Source organism: Salvelinus fontinalis, chromosome 18 (genome assembly GCF_029448725.1).
Source record: "Salvelinus fontinalis isolate EN_2023a chromosome 18, ASM2944872v1, whole genome shotgun sequence".
NCBI lineage: Eukaryota > Metazoa > Chordata > Actinopteri > Salmoniformes > Salmonidae > Salvelinus > Salvelinus fontinalis.
Genome location: NC_074682.1, coordinates 40795306 through 40813555, shown reverse-complemented (window position 1 = coordinate 40813555; position 18250 = coordinate 40795306). Strand labels below are relative to the sequence as shown.

The 18250-nt window shown below is 44.0% G+C and overlaps 1 protein-coding gene and 1 pseudogene across 2 annotated transcripts in view; one reads left to right on the top strand and one right to left on the bottom strand.

Annotated features, from left to right (window-relative positions):
• Nucleotides 1–5150: 5150 nt before the first annotated feature.
• On the top strand, nucleotides 5151–8989 carry LOC129816035 (transcription factor Sp5-like; annotated as a pseudogene).
• Nucleotides 8990–10895: 1906 nt separating this feature from the next.
• The window catches only part of LOC129815518 (rho guanine nucleotide exchange factor 25-like), a 47003-nt gene continuing 39648 nt past the window's right edge, over nucleotides 10896–18250 (bottom strand). For both annotated transcript variants that reach the window (XM_055869414.1, XM_055869413.1), the window contains 9 exons: nucleotides 17709–17798; nucleotides 17148–17240; nucleotides 16590–16640; nucleotides 16285–16362; nucleotides 15838–16029; nucleotides 15558–15738; nucleotides 14510–14712; nucleotides 14169–14300; nucleotides 10896–12183 (listed from right to left, as the gene is read on the bottom strand). In XM_055869414.1, the coding sequence (XP_055725389.1) occupies nucleotides 12067–12183; nucleotides 14169–14300; nucleotides 14510–14712; nucleotides 15558–15738; nucleotides 15838–16029; nucleotides 16285–16362; nucleotides 16590–16640; nucleotides 17148–17240; nucleotides 17709–17798 (1137 nt within the window). In that variant the 3' untranslated portion in view covers nucleotides 10896–12066. The remainder of the gene's footprint in view (nucleotides 12184–14168; nucleotides 14301–14509; nucleotides 14713–15557; nucleotides 15739–15837; nucleotides 16030–16284; nucleotides 16363–16589; nucleotides 16641–17147; nucleotides 17241–17708; nucleotides 17799–18250) is intronic.

Sequence of the window (18250 nt, the reverse complement as noted above, 5' to 3'; positions counted from 1 at the left end):
AAGAGGTTTTTATTAATACATTTTGTATTTTTCTTTGAAGTGGGTATGTTTTTTTTATTGCTCAGACCTTATGGTTGAGTGCTGTTATCGTGAAGTGGAAACGTCTAGTAGCAACAACGGCTCAGCCACAAAGTGGTAGGCTACACAAGCTCACAGAAATGGACCGCCGAGTGCTGAAGCGCGTAAAATTTGTCTGTCCTCGGTTGCCACACTCACTACTGAGTTCCAAACTGCTTCTGGAAGCAACATCAGCACAATAACTGGAATGGGTTTCCATGGCCGAGCAGCTGCATATGCTGCATATGGAGCGTTGGGCCAGTAACCGAAAGTTTGCTGAATCGAATCCCCGAGCTGACAAGGTAAAAATCTGTTGTCTGCCCCCGAACAAGGCAGTTAACCCACTGTTCCCCTTCATTTAACTAGGCAAGTCAGTTAAGAACAAGTTCTTATTTACAATGACGGCCTACACCGGCCAAACCCGGACGAAGTTGGGCCAATTGTGCGTCGCCCTATGGGACTCTCAATCAAGGCCGGTTGTAATACAGCCTGGATTCGAACCAGAGTGTCTGTAGTGACACCTCTAGCACTGAGATGCAGTGCCTTAGACCAGGGCTCTCCAACCCTGTTCCTGGAAAGCTACCGTCCTGTAGGTTTTCAACCCAACCCTAATCTGGCTCACCTGATTCTAAAAATTAGCTGGTTGAGAAGGTGAACCAGGTTAGTTACAACTGGGGTTGGAGCAAAAACCTACAGGAGGGTAGCTCTCCAGGAACAGGATTGGAGACCACTGCCTTAGACCGTTACGCCACTCGAGAGCCCATGTAATTGATGTAATTGAGATTGATATGTACATATACTGTAGGTAGGGGTAAAGTCACTCGGCAACAGGATAGATAATAAGCAGTAGCAGCAGTGTATGTGATGAGTCAAAAGAAGGAGAAGGAGCATGCCAGCTGATTGGTGAGTAAAATATTGATGTGGCATATCAAAGAGTGAAGCATTACTCCCATGTTTGTTCAGAGAAGACTGCGTGAATCAGGCCTTCATGGTCGAATTGCTGCAAAGAAACCACTACTAAAGGACACCAATAATAAGAAGAGACTTGCTTGGGCAAAGAAACACGAGCAATGGACATTAGACCGGTGGAAATCTGTCCTTTGGTCTGATGAGTCCAAATGTTAGATTTTTGGTTCCAACCGCTGTGTCTTTGTGAGACGCGGAATAGGTGAATGGATGATCTCTGCATGTGTGGTTCCCACCGTGAAGGATGGAGGAGGAGGCGTGATGGTGTGGGGATGCTATGCTGGTGACACTGTGATTTATTTAGAATTCAAGGCACACTTAACCAGCATGGCAACCACAGCATTCTGCAGTGATACGTCATCCCATTTTAGTGGGACTATCATTTGTTTTTCAACAGGACAATGACCCAACACACCTCCAGGCTGTGTAAGGGCTATTTGATCAAGAAGGAGTGATGGAGTACTGCATTAGATGACCTGGCCTCCACAATCACCTGACCTCAATCCAATATAGATGGCTTGGGATGAGTTGGACTGCAGAGTGAAGGAAGGAAAAGCAGCCAACAAGTGCTCAGCATATGTAGGAACTCCTTCAAGACTGTTTAGAAAAGCATTCCAGGTGAAACTGGATGAGAGAATGCCAAGAGTGTGCAAAGCTATCATCAATGCAAAGGGTGGCTACTTTGAAGAATCTAAAATATAAACATTTACATTTAAGTCATTTATTCTTATTCAGAGCGACTTACAAGTACATACATTCATACTTTTTTTGTACTGGTCCCCCGTGGGAATCGAACCCACAACCCTGGCGTTGCAAGCGCCATGCTCTACCAACTGAGCCACACGGGGCCCGTGTATTGTATGTATTTGTTGAACAATTTTTTGGTTACTACATGATTCCATATGTGTTATATCATTGTTATGTTATTTCATACAATGTAGAAAATTGTAAAAATAAATAAAAACCCTTGAATGAGTGTCGCGACTTCCGCCGAAGTCGGTTCCTCTCCTTGTTCAGGCGGCGTTCGGCGGTCGGCGTCGCCGGTCTTCTAGCCATCATCGATCCACTTTTCATTTTCCATTTGTTTTGTCTTGTCTTCCCACACACCTGGTTTCCATTCCCTCATTACATGTTGTGTATTTAACCCTCTGTTCCCCCCATGTCCTTGTCCGGAATTGTTTATTGTAAGTGCATGTGCACGTTTATCTGGTGTGCGACGGGTTTTGTACCCATTGATTGTTTGTTCTGGATTCCAGTGGTTTTATGTATTAAACTGCTCCGTTGTAAACCCAGTTTTTGCTCTCCTGCGCCTGACTTCCCTGCCGCCAGTACGCACCCCTTATAATGAGTAGGTGTGTCCAAACGTTTGACTGGTACTTTGCCTAACTCCAGAGAGATAGAGGTATGCCGTTTTCATGTTACAACACTGATAGCATTTGTTATGTCAGATGGCTACTGCGTCTGCTATACAGATATAGACGTACAGAAGGAGGGTAATTAATACATTTTTTCACCGGTGTGCACTGCCTGCATATCATAGGCCTGCAATAGCTGAAGCTTAAAAATAGCCACACCATACTGTACCAAACCTACAAACATTTCTAAACTTTATTAGGGTAATATCAAAAGTAAGTCCAGCCACTGTTTATAGGGAAAATACAAGCAGAAGAGCGAACATAAACCAGGGAAAAAATGCACTACCCTCCCCTGTGCCCAATAAAAAAACACACAACCCTCCCCTATTTTGGACCACCCCTCCCCCCAGTAAATGTCGATCTGTCCCTTAGGTTGTCTTCACCTGTCCCTTATATACTGTTCTTATACAGTTTATGTGTTATACAACTCAGTGATATACACTTCAGACTACCTCACTATGATTCTGATGCTGACCTCACAAAGAGCATTTCCATAATTTACTAAACTGTTGAAAGAAGATTTGCAGAGTGATTTTGGATGAAAGGGGTTTTTCCTGATTTTACATGTGGTGCTTCCACATTTTATTAACCTTAATATAACAGATCATGACTTACATTCATGTTAAATGTGTATATGAAATAATCTTTAAGAAATGTTTAATTAATTAATCACCCAAGCACATCAGAGAGGTTCGGCATATAGGGAGGCTAATAAAATCACAGATTTGATTCGATCAAAGCATTTCTTTGACATTTTATTCAGTTGTTTGATTAAGTCCAAAACAAATCTGATTCCTCTACAAAATCAGCATGACACATGGAGCCACACTCTCTGTAGTTATGTTAAATATTCCAATAGAATTCAGAGTACTGTTTTCCGCCCATAATATAAAACCGACCAGGCCTCTCCATGATGCAACTGTTGACAGGCTAGAATGGCCTAATTATCTCATATCTGCATCCTTGAGTTTGCTTGAAGATTGCAGTATTTAACATGTTAGTGATCTTACAGAAGGACAGTGGTGTAAAGTACTTCAGTAAACATACTTTAAAGTACTACTAAAGTAGTGTTTTGGGGTATCTGTACTATACTTTAATATTTATATTTTGGACTACTTTTAATTTTACTTCACTACATTCCTAAAGACAATCATGTATCAATCATATATCATTTTTACTCCATACATTTTCCCTGAAACCCAAAAGTACTTCTTACATTTTGAATGCTTAGCAGGACAGGAATATTGTCCAATTCACGCACTTATCAAGGGAACATCCCTGGTCATCCCGACTGCCTCTGATCTGGAGGACTCACTAAACACACATGCTTACTTTGTAAAACGTTAGCTAGCTAACAGTACACTTTAACTTGACATTAGGTTTATGCAGTTTTACTACGCGAAAAAAAAAAATGAAAAGCCGCATTCGACACGATTACCTAAACATACTGACCAGCTCCAATCGACAGACGCGGGCTATATGGTAGACCAATCCAAACTCATCTCTCAGCATGTCCAGCACACTCATTATCTCAGTCAATTATGGCTAGCGGGAAGGTTGCTCTCTTTTTTCTGTGGCTAAACCAATTAGGCTTGTAATTTAACAATTTTATTCATATTTACAGATGGCATACAAGGCACATGAAAGTTCACATGTTCGAGAAGGCACTTCTGCCAAAAAAACGCATTTTGATAAAAACATTTATTTTACATTCAAACAGCTCTCCTGTGAAGTCGTGACTTGGAACATACTCCTACTTTCCTGAATAGGGTCACAGACGATTTCTGAGTGTTGAGGTGTGCCCCTGGCTATCAATAAATAAAAAAACAAGAACATCGGGCCGTCTGGATTGCTTAATATTGTCACGTTCCTGACCTTATTTCCTTTGTTTAGTCTTTGTTTAGTTGGTCAGGACGTGAGCTGGGTGGGTATATTCTATGTTTTGTGTTTCATTGGTTTAGGTGTGTATTATTGGCCCGATATGGTTCTCAATCAGAGACAGGTGTTTTACGTTGTCTCTGATTGGGAACCATATTTAGGTAGCTGTTTTCACTGTTTGTTTGTGGGTGATTGTTCCTGTTCATTGCGTTCTTTGTTTTAACTAGGTTCACATGTTCAGGTCTGTAGCGTCGTTGGTTTCATTCTGTTTATTGTTTTGTTCGTGTTTATGAAGTGTTCCAATAAATATGGAAACGTACCCCGCTGCGATTTGGTCCTCCTCTCTTCCACCTAACGACGAGCGTTACAAATATAAGGAATTTGAAATAATTTATACTTTTAGTTTTGATACTTAAGAATATTTTAGCAATTCCATGTACTTTTAGACTTTTACTCAAGTAGAATTTTACTGGGTGACTTTCACTTTTACTTGAGTCATTTTCTATCAAGGTATATTTACTTTTACTCAAGTATGACAATTGGACAACTTATCCACCACTGCAGAAGGATACAGAAAGGAAGCTTGAAGAAAGCATGCAGGGTTTTGAAAAGACCTAACCTCCCCATTCTCCTCTATTCAATAGAACTCCTACAATGGTGTCGTCTCAAAGATTCTTCTTAGCCACTATTCTGAGTCCAATTGTGTCACTGCTGAAAATTAGCCCAGACCCATGTGTCATTGTATCAACTGATTTCCCATGGTTCTGTGGTATAGTCTACTACAGTTTGGTGAGAGGGTGGTTGGAAGAGTGGGTCAGGTTTAGGTTCAAGATCATGGTGATGGTGGCCCATTCAGGGCAACACCAGAGGTGTGAAATCAGCTTTATGACACAGACACCAGTAAAAGCAGAACAACAAAAGTCCTGATGAGTGACTGTCTTTAAAGACGGTGCAGATGGCCAAAGCAGCTGGGCACATTACAGACGGATCTGGTTTAGAATGGCCCTTCAGTCTGCGCAGTTATGACATAATGAGGTTCTGAATACTCCCTTAGGAAAGGATGGATTTAACACCAAAGACGAAACGCAATCTCTCTGTAAACTGTTCTTGTTTGGTCAATCCCAATTCCCTCTCATGCTCATTTGTATGATTTTCATTATCTTTTCAATTATGTGAGTGAGTGTGTGTTTACTTGTGTCTTCTTTGTATAATCCCACAACAAGCAAAAACTCCAACATCTGGCCATAAAGTTTTCTAATTGAGGAGATGCATAGCCTCCCAACCTCAGCTGTCTGACCGTACGTACATATCTCAACCAGAAGCCATGGATTACAGGCAACATCCGCACTGTACTAAAGGCTAGAGTGGCCGCATTCGAGGAGTGGGACACTAATCCGGACACTTATAAGAAGTCCCGCTACGACCTCAGATTAACCATCAAACAGGCAAAGCGTCAATACAGGACTAAGATCGAATCCTACTACACCGGCTCTGACACTCGTTGGATGTGGCAGGACATGCAAACTATCATGGATTACAAAGGGAAACCCAGCCACGAGTTGCCCAGTGATGCAAGCCGACCAGGCTAACCAAATGCCTTTTATGCTCGCTTCGATGCAAGCAACACTGAACCATGCATGACAGCACCAGCTGTTCCGGATGACTGCGTGATCACGCTTTCTGTAGCCGACGTGAATAAGACCTTTAAACAGGTTAACATTCACAAGGCAGACGCACTACCAGGACGCATACTCAGAGCATGCGCTGACCAGCTGCCAAGTGTCTTCAGTGAAATGTTCAACCTCTCCGTGACACAGTCTGTAATACCTACATGTTTCAAGCAGACCACCATAGTCCCTGTGCCCAAGAACGCCAAGGTAACCTGTCTAAATGACTATCGCCCTGTAGCACTCACATCTGTAGCCATGAAATGCTTTGAAAGGCTGGTCATGGCTCACATCAACACCATCATCCTAGACACACTGGACCCACTCCAATTCGCATACCACCCCAACAGATCCACAGATGGCGCAATCTCGATTGCACTCCACACTTCCCTTTCCCACCTGGACAAGAGGAACACCTATGTGAGAATGCTGTTAATTGACTACAGCTCTGTGTTCAACACCACAGTGCCCTCCAAGCTCATCACTAAGTTAAGGACCCTGGGACTGGACACCTCCCTCTGCAACTGGATCATAGACTTCCTGACCCCAGGTGCTAAGGGTAGGCAACAGCACATTCGCCACGGTGAGCCTCAACACGGCAGCCCCTCAGGCATCCGTGCTTAGTCCCCTCCTGTTTCCCCTGTTCACCCACGATTGTTTGGCTGTGCACGACTCCAACACAATCATTAAGTTTGCTGATGACACAACGCTGGTAGGCCTGATCACCGACGACAATGAGACAGCCTATAGGGAGGAGGTCAGAGACCTGGCTTTGTGGTGCCAGAACAACAACCTCTCCCTCAACGTCAGCAAGACAAAGGAGCTGATCGTGGACTGCAGGAAACGAAGGGCCGAGCACACCCCCATTCACATCGACTGGGCTATAGTGGAGCAGGTTGAGAGGTTTAAGTTCCTTGGTGTACACATCACTAAGAATCTATCATGGTCCCCCTTAGGAGGCCTCAGATGTTCACATAGCCTACTGTAGCCTATATACTATATGCTGCAAATACTGCATCCAAAATAACACCGTTTTTTTTTACTGTAGTAATTTGCAGTGTAACTGCAGTTAGTGTAACTGCAGTTAATTACTGCATCCAAAATACCACAGTGTACTGCAGTTACTGCACATTTACTGCAATTTCAAAACTGCAATATTGTTTTGTAAGGGTAAATTATTCAGGTTAACCATATAGTAAATGTCTATGTCCCTCGCCCCTCCTCTCTTTCTCTCTCTCTGTCACTCACTGGGCGGATTCGATTATGCTGAGCTGCAGGGGACCAGGCAAAGGCCGGTCAAGTAATCGGGAGAAATGAGCGCCATTCTCAAATCAAATAGTAATCGAACGTTTAGTCAACAGGGCAGCATGGTGCATCGCCCAGCTCTTTTCCATAAAGTAAATGTTATAATTTTTCCCCAAAAAAATAATTGGCAAGGAAGATAAAGCGTTTAGGCCTAATATCAAAACCAATCACCTTTGGATGAGAAAACACAGAATCCTACTAATTATGCTACTACATGTGCTTAATTACGTCACTTTTGTTTTGAGCCAACTTCTCCGTGGGCTTTTAACAGGGCGCTTGGCTCAAGCCCGGGAGGCAGCCGGCGAGATTAATCTAACCCTCTCATTGACACACACACACAGACGGTTCTTACTTTATCTGTACTGTGAAATCTCTCCAAAACAAGATGCTGCCAAGAATGTGTCGATTGGTTCTCGGCACACTTCAAAGGATATCCAGTCATAGCGTACGAGGCAGTCAGTGAAGACAATGATGCAGAAGGGATACCGCCGGAGCACGTATTTTTGAATTACTAATTTCTACAATCCATTTTTTTTCTATACACTTTTATTTCTTCACAACAATATAAAACACGTTATGAGGTGTCTTTTTAAAAATTCTTTACTCTATTTTAGTTAATTAAATACATTGACTACATCAATAAAATGATAACATATATTTTAGAAATAGAGATGTTGAAGTCCACAATAAAAGGTCACCACTGTTCTATAGTTTCTCTATATTATCACATTAGAAAGAAGGTCTAAATTCTGTGTTATCACTATAATATCTTGATTTTGTATGTGGTTTTTGCTCAGGAAAAAACAATTCAATAGTGTACAGCATGTCTAACATCCATTCTCTCTATACCCCATAGGACCGCACACCCAGCTCCTCTCCTGAGAACGGGCCCCATCCCCTCTCCTCCTTCCTGGCCAGACCCTGTGGCCAAGCCCGGCTGGGGGGCAGTGGACTGGGGCAGGAATGGCCACACTCATCCTACGAAGGGACCATGAGTTCCATGACTGGGATGCTCCAGCTATTGGGCAGTGAAGTGGCCCAGAGCTCCAGTCTAGGGGTCCAACAGGTGGCAACTCTGACAGTGCCAAAACTACATTTTCCTGGACACGTCCAGAGCGGACTGGACCTTCACCCCCATCCCCACCAGCACCACCACCTCCATGAGCTGCCTCTCACCACTCCTGCTGAGCCCTCCTCCGCCCCGGCTGCCTACACCTTTGAGCTCCCCCCAGAGAGGATGCTCGCTCCTCAGGTCCAGGTTAGCTCTCATACTCCATACTTCCACCCCCAGCACAATGGTATGGGGGAGAACTTTCCTAACTTCCTCCAAGGTTCCACAGCAAGACACCCCCACCACCCTGGTCGGCATACAGAGGAAGGTCAGCAGTGGTTCATAAGCAACCTCATGGCCAGACCCACCATCACCACTCTCACCCCTTTGCCCTGGGCAGACAGCAGGTGTTGGGGAACCAACCTCAGATTGCAGCCCTCCTCCAAGGCTCCTCCAAGTGGCTGCTGGCCTCCACACGCTGCTGCAGGTGCTGCAAGTGCCCCAACTGCCAGGCCTCCTCTGGGTACACCAAGGGGGAAGGGCCACGACAGCCAGGGCCCCCAACAGGAAGCTCCATAGCCACAGGGTGGCACCAGAGGACCAGCCAGGAACATCAAGAAGGAGTAGAGAAAATACCAAAATCCAAGTGACTCGCGGTCAGTGTGGTGTGTTTTATTGAGATCCCCAGCTCCTGTCTCTATGTGTGTGGAGTTCAGGCCATGAGACCCTCAGAAAGAGCAGAAAGACAGAAGGGTGGAGACAGAGTCAAGGGCAGACCAATGGCCTTTCTCTGGAGAAAGAGACTTCTTACAAACACACAAACTTTTACACCATCAAACCATTGTCATAACAACATGTTTGTCATGGTCATTGTAGCCAGCATTGTCCACTCCGCCAGCAGGAGGCCTGTGATCTTCAGATCATGTTCTGTTCAGCATGACTGCCTGTGTGGAGATTGGTAATAAAAGCAGAAGAGTTGTGGTGGTTGAATATTCCTTTCTCATGGACCTCTAATGGAGATAACTGGTCTCAGAGAGTGACCAAAAACATCAGGGAGGAAGTCACAATACAAATCATTTTGGAAATAATGCTGTAATGCTGTTTACAGTGGCCATTTTTATTCAGTCAGCCAGTAGAGAATATCTGAATGCAGTGTTATGCTTTTCAATAACACCACACTAGAATGTATTGTACTAATTCATCCTTAGAGGAAGGACCAAATTCTCTTTTGTATAAGTAAAAAGTAGTGGTTTATTGGGCTTATTTCTTAAGTGTGTATTTTTGGGACATTTGTATTGATATAATACAATGTATTGTAAATTAATTAGATATATTAGTCAATTTAGCATGATGCACAGGATAACTGACGTTAATTGTAATTTGGTTGTCAGAAAGCCAAAAAAAGTAGTGTGATTCAATTAACACTGATCTACATTACATGAATATAAAATCAGAAATAATCAAAACTATGTTTGAGTAAAACAAACTGTTTGACCTTGGTTTCATTCAAATAAAACAATAAAAGACGGAACACTTTCAGTCATGTCACGGATTCCCCCGGTACTGCTGGTCATTCCGTGCACCAGCTTCTGAGGTCTACGTCACCAGACTCTAGGCGTCACTGAACTGTTTCATTATGCACACCTGGTTCCCATTCCCCCTGATTAGCAATTGTATATATGTGCCCTCTGTTCACCATTGTTTTGTTCGGTTATTGTTCCCAGGTCCGTTGGTCTTTTGAGTACCTGTACTTTGTTTCGGCTTTGGCCCTGCGTGTTTTGTGTACTCGTTATTACGGGTCTCGTCCTGTGCATTGTTATTACGGGTCTCGTCCTGTGCATTGTTATTACGGCTCTCATCCCGTGTATTTATTAGAGGTTGTACCTGCTCTTTTGTTTGGGATACATCCCTGTGTTTTTGTATATGTGTTTGTTTTGGGATTCGTCACCGTGCCTTTTCATAGCATGTTGTATTTTTGGGTGGAGTATTGAAACTCCCTATTACGTATTCCTACGCCTGTCTCCAATCACTTCTACAACGTGACAAGTAATGATAACTCAAATGATTGTTTAGCCATTTTGTCAACTTTTGTCAATTACTGTTGACAATATATTTGAACATGTGCGTGAGCATCTTCTATCAGGTAGCCATCTATCACCAAGTGCCCTATTTTGAGCATTTAAAGTTGTCCCTCAACTCACCATTTGAGGAAGTTAAATACCTGTAGTATTTTTCCAATACCCTCCCAAAGCCTGTTAGGTAGGCAAGATGAACCGCATGGATGCTAAGCAAATCACCAATGGATGTGGAACGTTATTGTTTAGTTTTTTACTGGATAAATTGAATTACTCTTAGTGGTGCTATTGTTGACTTTTGTATTGTTCTTGTGTGGTGGAAATATTAATCTCAAAGGCAACAGTTAGTGTTGGCTACGTGAAGGAAATGGTCATTCTGGGAATTTCCAGGATATTCAAGTCATCTCACAATCAGTTCCTTTTTGGCAGTCTTATAACATGACCAAGACCAGAAGTATGATGGGGGGGAGAAACAGCAGCACAGTGTTTCATAAATGTTTTTTATTGATATGATCCCACAGCAGATTATTTACATTCATGATGACACTGACAGATGAGCACGCCCTCTCTGTGTTCCCTTTTCCTCTCTCTCCTTCAGAGTTTGGAGTGGGCTTTGTATGAGTTTGTGTGTTTTCTTCAGATAACGTTGGAACAATGGCCGGGTTTAAGTGGCCCCTTAAATGAAGGGGAAAGTATGCATACCGAGCAACACAGAAATAATGGATAGAGTAGACAATCATGACTGCTCAAACCCTGGACAAATTCAGTCCCACAATCAAGCTCAAATATATCTCCGGCCCACAATGTCAACACTCTTGACCCAAAGGCTACTTTATGAAATGGTGGTGAGGATGAATTCAGAATAGGAGGATAGCTATTTAGGAAGAGGGACAGAATAGATATGGCATTACCTCCCCACTGCTGTTTTACTTTCCGTGTTGTGATCAAATCTGTCACACTTAGCAGTAGCATAATGGTAATATGGTCCCCGTGTTCAAGAAAAAGCAACATGAAAGGGCTGGCGACTTAAGTGGTTGTTCCCAAATGTCTATTTCTATACGAAAACAAATGGCGTTAAGAATGTCACCATATGAGTTGTACTGTACTGTAGAAATGGTTTGCAGTGTGAATAGCAACCGTTGCAACGCAGATGCATTCCACCAGTCACACACATACCAACATGCACACACAAACACACTGAGTCCATTGGTTACTTTTCCTTTTCTCTCACAGAAACATCAGAGGGCTGCATTTCTGCTTCACTTCTCGCATCACAACAGTAAGTACAGGTTTTAAAATAGTAGAAAATGTAATATGATGACAGAAATACCAACAAAAAAATCCTAATTAGAAGCTAGAGATACCATAGTAATCATAATGTTATTAGGGTAATCACAAGAGTTGTGATAGTGAAACTGTGAAGTAACCCCGCCCCAGGCCCCTGCCTGTCCTAAGTGGAGCCAGGTTAACCAGGGCTCTATCAGCCTGCCCCTCATTCGCTCTGGAGTGAAGGTTACACTAGGTACAGATCTAGGATCAACTTCCTCATCCCCCAAACCTAACCTGGAGAAAATTCTAAACTGACCTAAGATCAGCGTCTAGGGGCAACTTCACCCTACACCCCTTCTTTCAGGCTGTGAAGTCAAAGGTTATCAGCACTCATGCTCATGCAGAGAGAGTTCAGTTAGCTGATCCAGGTTGCCTGAGCGATGCGATGCGTAAGCCCCTCCCTCCCCCGGCATGGCTCCATGGTAACAGTCAGTACCACCCTGAGAAGACCGGAGTAGACAGAGGCAGCGTGTTCAGTTACATACACATAGTGGAGTCATACCTGGGGCAAGAGGCCTAATATGTCAACTTTTATATCAAAGCCTTTATTACATATTCCGTTTGTACAGCTGTGCAGTCTCTGAGTCATATTCCGATTGAATCTCTGTATCTGCTCCCGAGTGGTGCAGCGGTCTAAGGCACTGTATCGCAGTGCAAGAGCTGTCACTGCAGTCCCTGGTTCGTATCCAGGCTGCATCACGTTCGGCTGTGATTGGGAGTCCCATATGGCGGTGCACAATTGGCCCAGCGTCATCTGGGTTTGGCCGGGGCAGGCCGTCATTGTAAACAAAAATTAGTTCTTAACTGATTTACCTAGTTCAATAAAGGTTCAATAAAAAAATCTGTTACACGGAGGCCTGTATATTGTGTATAGGAGGAAGTTGGTAAATGTTGACTTGTGCCCTGGCAATACCTTACTTACTGTCGCTGAGGGGGTTAAGGAAGTTATTGGAATATACTTTAAAGTTAAATTATTTCTAGTGGATTCAGAGTTCCTTTGTTTCCTGGACCACCTGCATATCCCCACAGTGAGCTGAGCTCTTAATCTCAGAGAGAAAGAGATGGAGAGACACAAACACACACAGATAAATTGAAACCCTACCTAGCCTTGCAAAGAGGAAAGACAAAGGTGATTGTATGTTGAATGGTTATAAAGCAAGTTCCTATCCTTACATCAAGCCTGGATGGAGACAGGAAGAGAGGGTGACCAAACAGTTTGAACTCACTCAGCCTTCACACAATGCTAACAGTCCTCTCACCTTCTCTATATCTATTGTAGCATACATCTCTTTCCAAACACAAAGAACAGTTTGAAATAGCCCTCCTCAACCCACTGACAGGACTACACTAAAGTACCCTATCCCCCTGTCTGCATCTACCAGAGAGAGAGGAGGAACTAAATGAAGTGTGGAAACATGCATGACAAGCCTCTCTGATAAGAGCCCTGAAATCAAACCCATTTCCTCCTTTTAATGGAGAGTCTGGCTAAATAAGATAAACCACCAGTCAGGGCACTGGGCTAGTTATCCCTGGGAACTGACTGGAGAACATTGGGACAAAGGAATGTTTTTAACCCCTGAGCCTATCCAAAACTGACTAGGGATCAGATTGTCTCCTGAAGATGAAGTCATCCTCAGAGTATTCTGACTTGGGATCAGTGGGACTTGACAGCTATCTTTATGGTTTCTATAGTATTTCTAGGAACTGACCACAGATCAATATGACAGCCAGCCAGGGTGCAGTTAGTAGTGTAACCCCAGCTGGGAACAACAACAGGATATCTCCATTCGTACAGAGCATAGGACTGGCCCAGTCATTTCCCTCTAGCACTGGCAACCACGACACCTGATAAAACAGTAAAGAACCTGGGAAAGAGCTGAGTTCACAGTTATTCCCCTCATCCTAACCGTAGAAGAGCTATTTATAAACTAAACTAGTCACTGATCTGTAGTGATGAGAGTTTATGGGAGGTTAATGACAGATCCGGCCCATTTTTTTATTTTATTTAACTAGACAAGTCAGGTAAGAACAAATTCTTATTTACAATGACAGCCTACCCCAGCAACACTGGGCCAATTGTGCGCTGCCCTATGGGACTCCCAATCACAGCCAGTTGTGATACAACCTGGAATCGAACCAGGGTTTTTAATGACACCTCTAACACTGAGATGCAGTGGCTTAGACTGCTGCGCCACTCAGGAGCCCAAATGGCAGTGAGGCCTAAGTTAACTCAGACTTTCCCGTACTGTAAATCATGCTTTGATTATATTTCTGTAGAAATGTATGGTCGCTCTCAAAAAAGGATTTGTCAATGTGGATAGCAGTTGTGACTTATCAGAACCGGCAAGATACTATATCACTGCTATACTGCGACTGTTGGAGTCAGTGGGTTCTTAATGCATTTCTCTGCAGTGTGGTTGAATACCTGTAAGCTGTGCTGGGTAGGGGGGCACAGGCCGTTGGACACCCCCTGGCAGTGCCTGGCCTCTTGGGACAAGGTGAGCTTCAGAGGGAGGTGAGAGGGACGGGGTGTTGCAGGGCTAAGGTACAGTGGGGACTAAGAGGGGGTAATAAGAGAAAGATGTACAGAAAGGGAGAGAAATAATTAGATTAAATATATTCGTACCAGTAGCTACTAACACTATTGTATCATCACTTTCTGTGGACAGCGTCCCAAATGGCACCCTATTCAATAGGGCTCCGGTTCCCTACTATGTAGGGAATAGGGTGCCATTTGGGATGCAGAGGGTTTTTATTAGTGCCTACCTGTGTGTCTGCAGTGGGTCTCTGGCTGGGCAGGTGCAGGGAGGGCAGAGAGGTGTTGTAGGAGTGCAGGTAAGGTAGCCGGTGGCGGTCAATGGAGGCCGAGGAGTGGGGTCGCAGGTCAGAGGTCGTTGCCGCGGGTGCCCTCATGGCTCGTCCCAGGCTGTTGGACTCCCTGCGCTGGTACTCTATAGGAGACTGGAGAGCTATGGACCACAGGAGATGGGGGAAGACAGGAGGTTAGTTGTAGGGAGAAGTGAGACACAATCATGCAGTTGACACTTAACAAATGGTACTATTTATTTATTTATTGAGCATCAATAAATGTATCCATACGGCAGAATCAATCAATTGATAGTGTTGCTCCCCTATTGCAAATACTTAATAAACACAGCTTAAAAATATCATGAAATGTTTCATCATATTTTCAAACATACACTGAGTGTATAAAACATTAGGAACACCTTCCTAATATTGAGCTGCACCCACTTTTGCCCTCAGAACAACCTTAATTCATCGGGGCATGGACTTAAGGGGTTCCACATGGATGCTGGCCTGTGTTGACTCCAATGCTACCCACAGTTGTGTCAAGTTTGCTTGATGTCCTTTGGGTGGTTGACCATTATTGATACACACGGGAAACTGTTGAGTGTGAAAAACTAAGCAGCGTTGCAGTTCTTGACACTCAAACCAGTGCGCCTGGCACCTACTACCATACCCCGTTCAAAGGCACTTCAATCGTTTTTCTTGCCCATTCACTCTGAATGGCACACATACACAATCCATGTCTCGCTTGTTTAAGAAGGCTTAAAATCCTTCTTTAACCTGTCTCTTCCCTTTCATCTACACTCATTGAAGTGGATTTAACAAGTGACATCAATAAGGGGTCCTAGCTTTCAACTGGATTCACCTGGTCAGTCTGTCATGGAAATGTTTTGTATACTTGTGTGTGTAAACATCAGAGAAAAAAGTAGTACACTAAATAGGGAATAGGATGTCATTTGGAACACATGATGTATATGGCCCTGGGTCCAGCTGTCAGCAGCAGTACCGTTGAGGAAGTTCCTCTGTGTCTCCAGGATCTGGACCACGTCGTTGGCCCAGGCACTCCGCGTCTCAGAGGACGATGCCTGTAGGATGAAGCGGGTCACGCTCCCATCGGGCCCGCGGGACGTCAGGACCAGACGACATGGGTCCTCCGCACAGTGGTCCTCTACACCCAGACAACTGAGCTGCAGTAGAGAGAGAGACAAGGGTCACACACACACGCACACGCACACACACACGCACACAAACACGCACACAAACACACACAGTACTGTCATTCTCACCTTGATGCTGTTTTTAAAGGTGTACCCTGGCAGAGAAAAGCCCTTTTTCCTGTCGATTGGCTCACTGATAATGACCAGCTGTTCAAACAGGAAGACACGCCTCTCCTTGGCGCGGGACAGGAAGCTGCTGTCCTGCTCACTGACTGTAAAGGTGTCCTGCTGGAGCAGCTTCCCCTGGGCTGTGATCTTCCCCTGAGAGAGACCCCATAAGATAGAAAGAAAAACACTCATTTGAGTCATTTAGCAGACACACTTTTCCAGAGCGACTTACAGTAGTGAGTGGATACATTTACATACTTTATTGTACTCATCATGTATAATGTTTTTGTATGACAAGTAATGTAATCAAAATGGTTTCCACCTGTTTTCAGTAATCTCATACATGCTTGCCAACTGTACTAGAAAACACAACATCACATGGAGAACAGCGTCTGGTGTCTATCTCACCTCAAAGCCCTGCAGCCTGCCCACATTCATCATATCATTACAGCGCTTGGGCACGAAACACATCACCTCCACCGCTCTCTGTGGGTGAGAGAAGAGGAGGGGTGGAGAGAGAAAGAGATGGTGTGGGATAGACAATTATGGTTTGCAACTTAAAACAGTATTTTTTTTCTCGTTCTCCAACAGAGCTGTGTACATGAGAGAGAACTCTGTGTGTGTGTGTGTGCAGTTCACAGTAATATCACAAGTAAGTATTGGAAATGTTTTGACCATGACTGATTGTACCATGGTTTTGGGAGAACTCTCACCTCCAGCTCTGAGGTATCCCTTCCTGCTTTGGTGTAGTACTTCAGGAAGTCCTGAGGGAGCCAATCAGAGAATAGTTACTGAATGTTTCGGAGTGATTTCTGAACAAAATGAGACTGTACTGTATCTTGTGTTTCATGTAAGAGTGACATATTATCCACTGTGAGATTAGGGAGCTGATAAGAGGACTTGGGACTCATGGGACAAAAGCTTTCAACATTCATCTCTAAATCACAGTAAAAGCTCCCACAATGCTGGGGGGCAGGCTGCTTATTCTCCAGTCACTCACAATTTGTCTTTCTTCCTGCCTTTCTTTCTCTCCATCTCTTCCAGTGACAAGTCATTCAATACAGCTCCATTACACGATGACTCAAATCAGCTAGGGCTAGATGACATCATGCTAATTATACCAGTTATTTTCCATATTCCAGAGGGATTTCAAACACACACGTATACGCACACAGGCGGACGCGCTTAGACAAGTACACATGCAGATGCGCACGCAAACACACACACACACACACACACACACACACACACACACACACACACACACACACCTTGAGCAGTAGTTGGTATTTCATGATCCTCTGCACTGGTTTGATGAGCAGGTCGTTGAGTTGTAGTCTGTGGCCCAGCTGCTGCCTCAGCTCCTACAGAACCAGACAGATTAGCTCCTCATAGGACACACACATAACTAAGGGCAGCTTTGGGTCAGTCACAGAACCCACTGAACAAATATTGATTGAATTAACGTTGTTTCAATGCCATTTCAACAACAACAAAAATGTATGTGATGTTGAATCAACATGGAAAACTGATTGGATTTTCAGGAAACTTATTTTTTTGGTTGAATTCACATTGAATTCAAGTTAGTTGACAACTCAATCCAAATGTAAATCAAAATTAGACGTTGAACTGACGTCTCTGCCCAGTGGGAAGACATACAGAACTAAGGGCAGGTTTGAGTCAGTCATAACCAGACACAGAATTAGCACTTAAGATACAAACAACCCAAACCAGAGTTAGAGAAATAAGAAGAATTAGGCTAGAATGATGCCTGAGTGGGATTCAACTGCTCTTAAACTATCCTTGTCGTTGTACTGTGAAGAGTCACTCACCTCGAAGTAGGTCTCGATATACTCTGAGACAATGTGCTCTGACTTGGGCTTGTTCTGACAGTACACTACGTACATGTGGAGACGCCGCTCCTAGAGGTCCAAAAACAAACACAGAGATGATGAGAGAGCTATACCAGATGGTGGCGCCTGTGGTCCCTGTGTGTGAGAGAGATAGTGTGAGCAGGTCTGTGTGTGTGTGTTGGTGTGTAGGCTAAGTGTCTCCCCTATTATGGATGCCCTCTTATTCCTCTAAGTTTGACTCAGTTCTCCTTCCCCTCCAGGCCCTTTTGAAATATGTTAAATAAGAGCAGGAACTTTGCCTTATTAAATGGTTCTGGCAGCTTGGGAAGAATCGTTTAATTCACTCTTGCTTAATTAAACTTGCTGGACTAATGAAGGGAGAGAGAGGGGAGAGAGACAGGGAAGTAAGAGAGAGAGGGAGAGAGAGAGTGTGCGTGTGTCTATAGAAAATAATTTAAGTATGTGTGCATGGACTATTTCCTGCCATGGTCCTACTCTTCTCACTCGGCCTTATTTTTTCT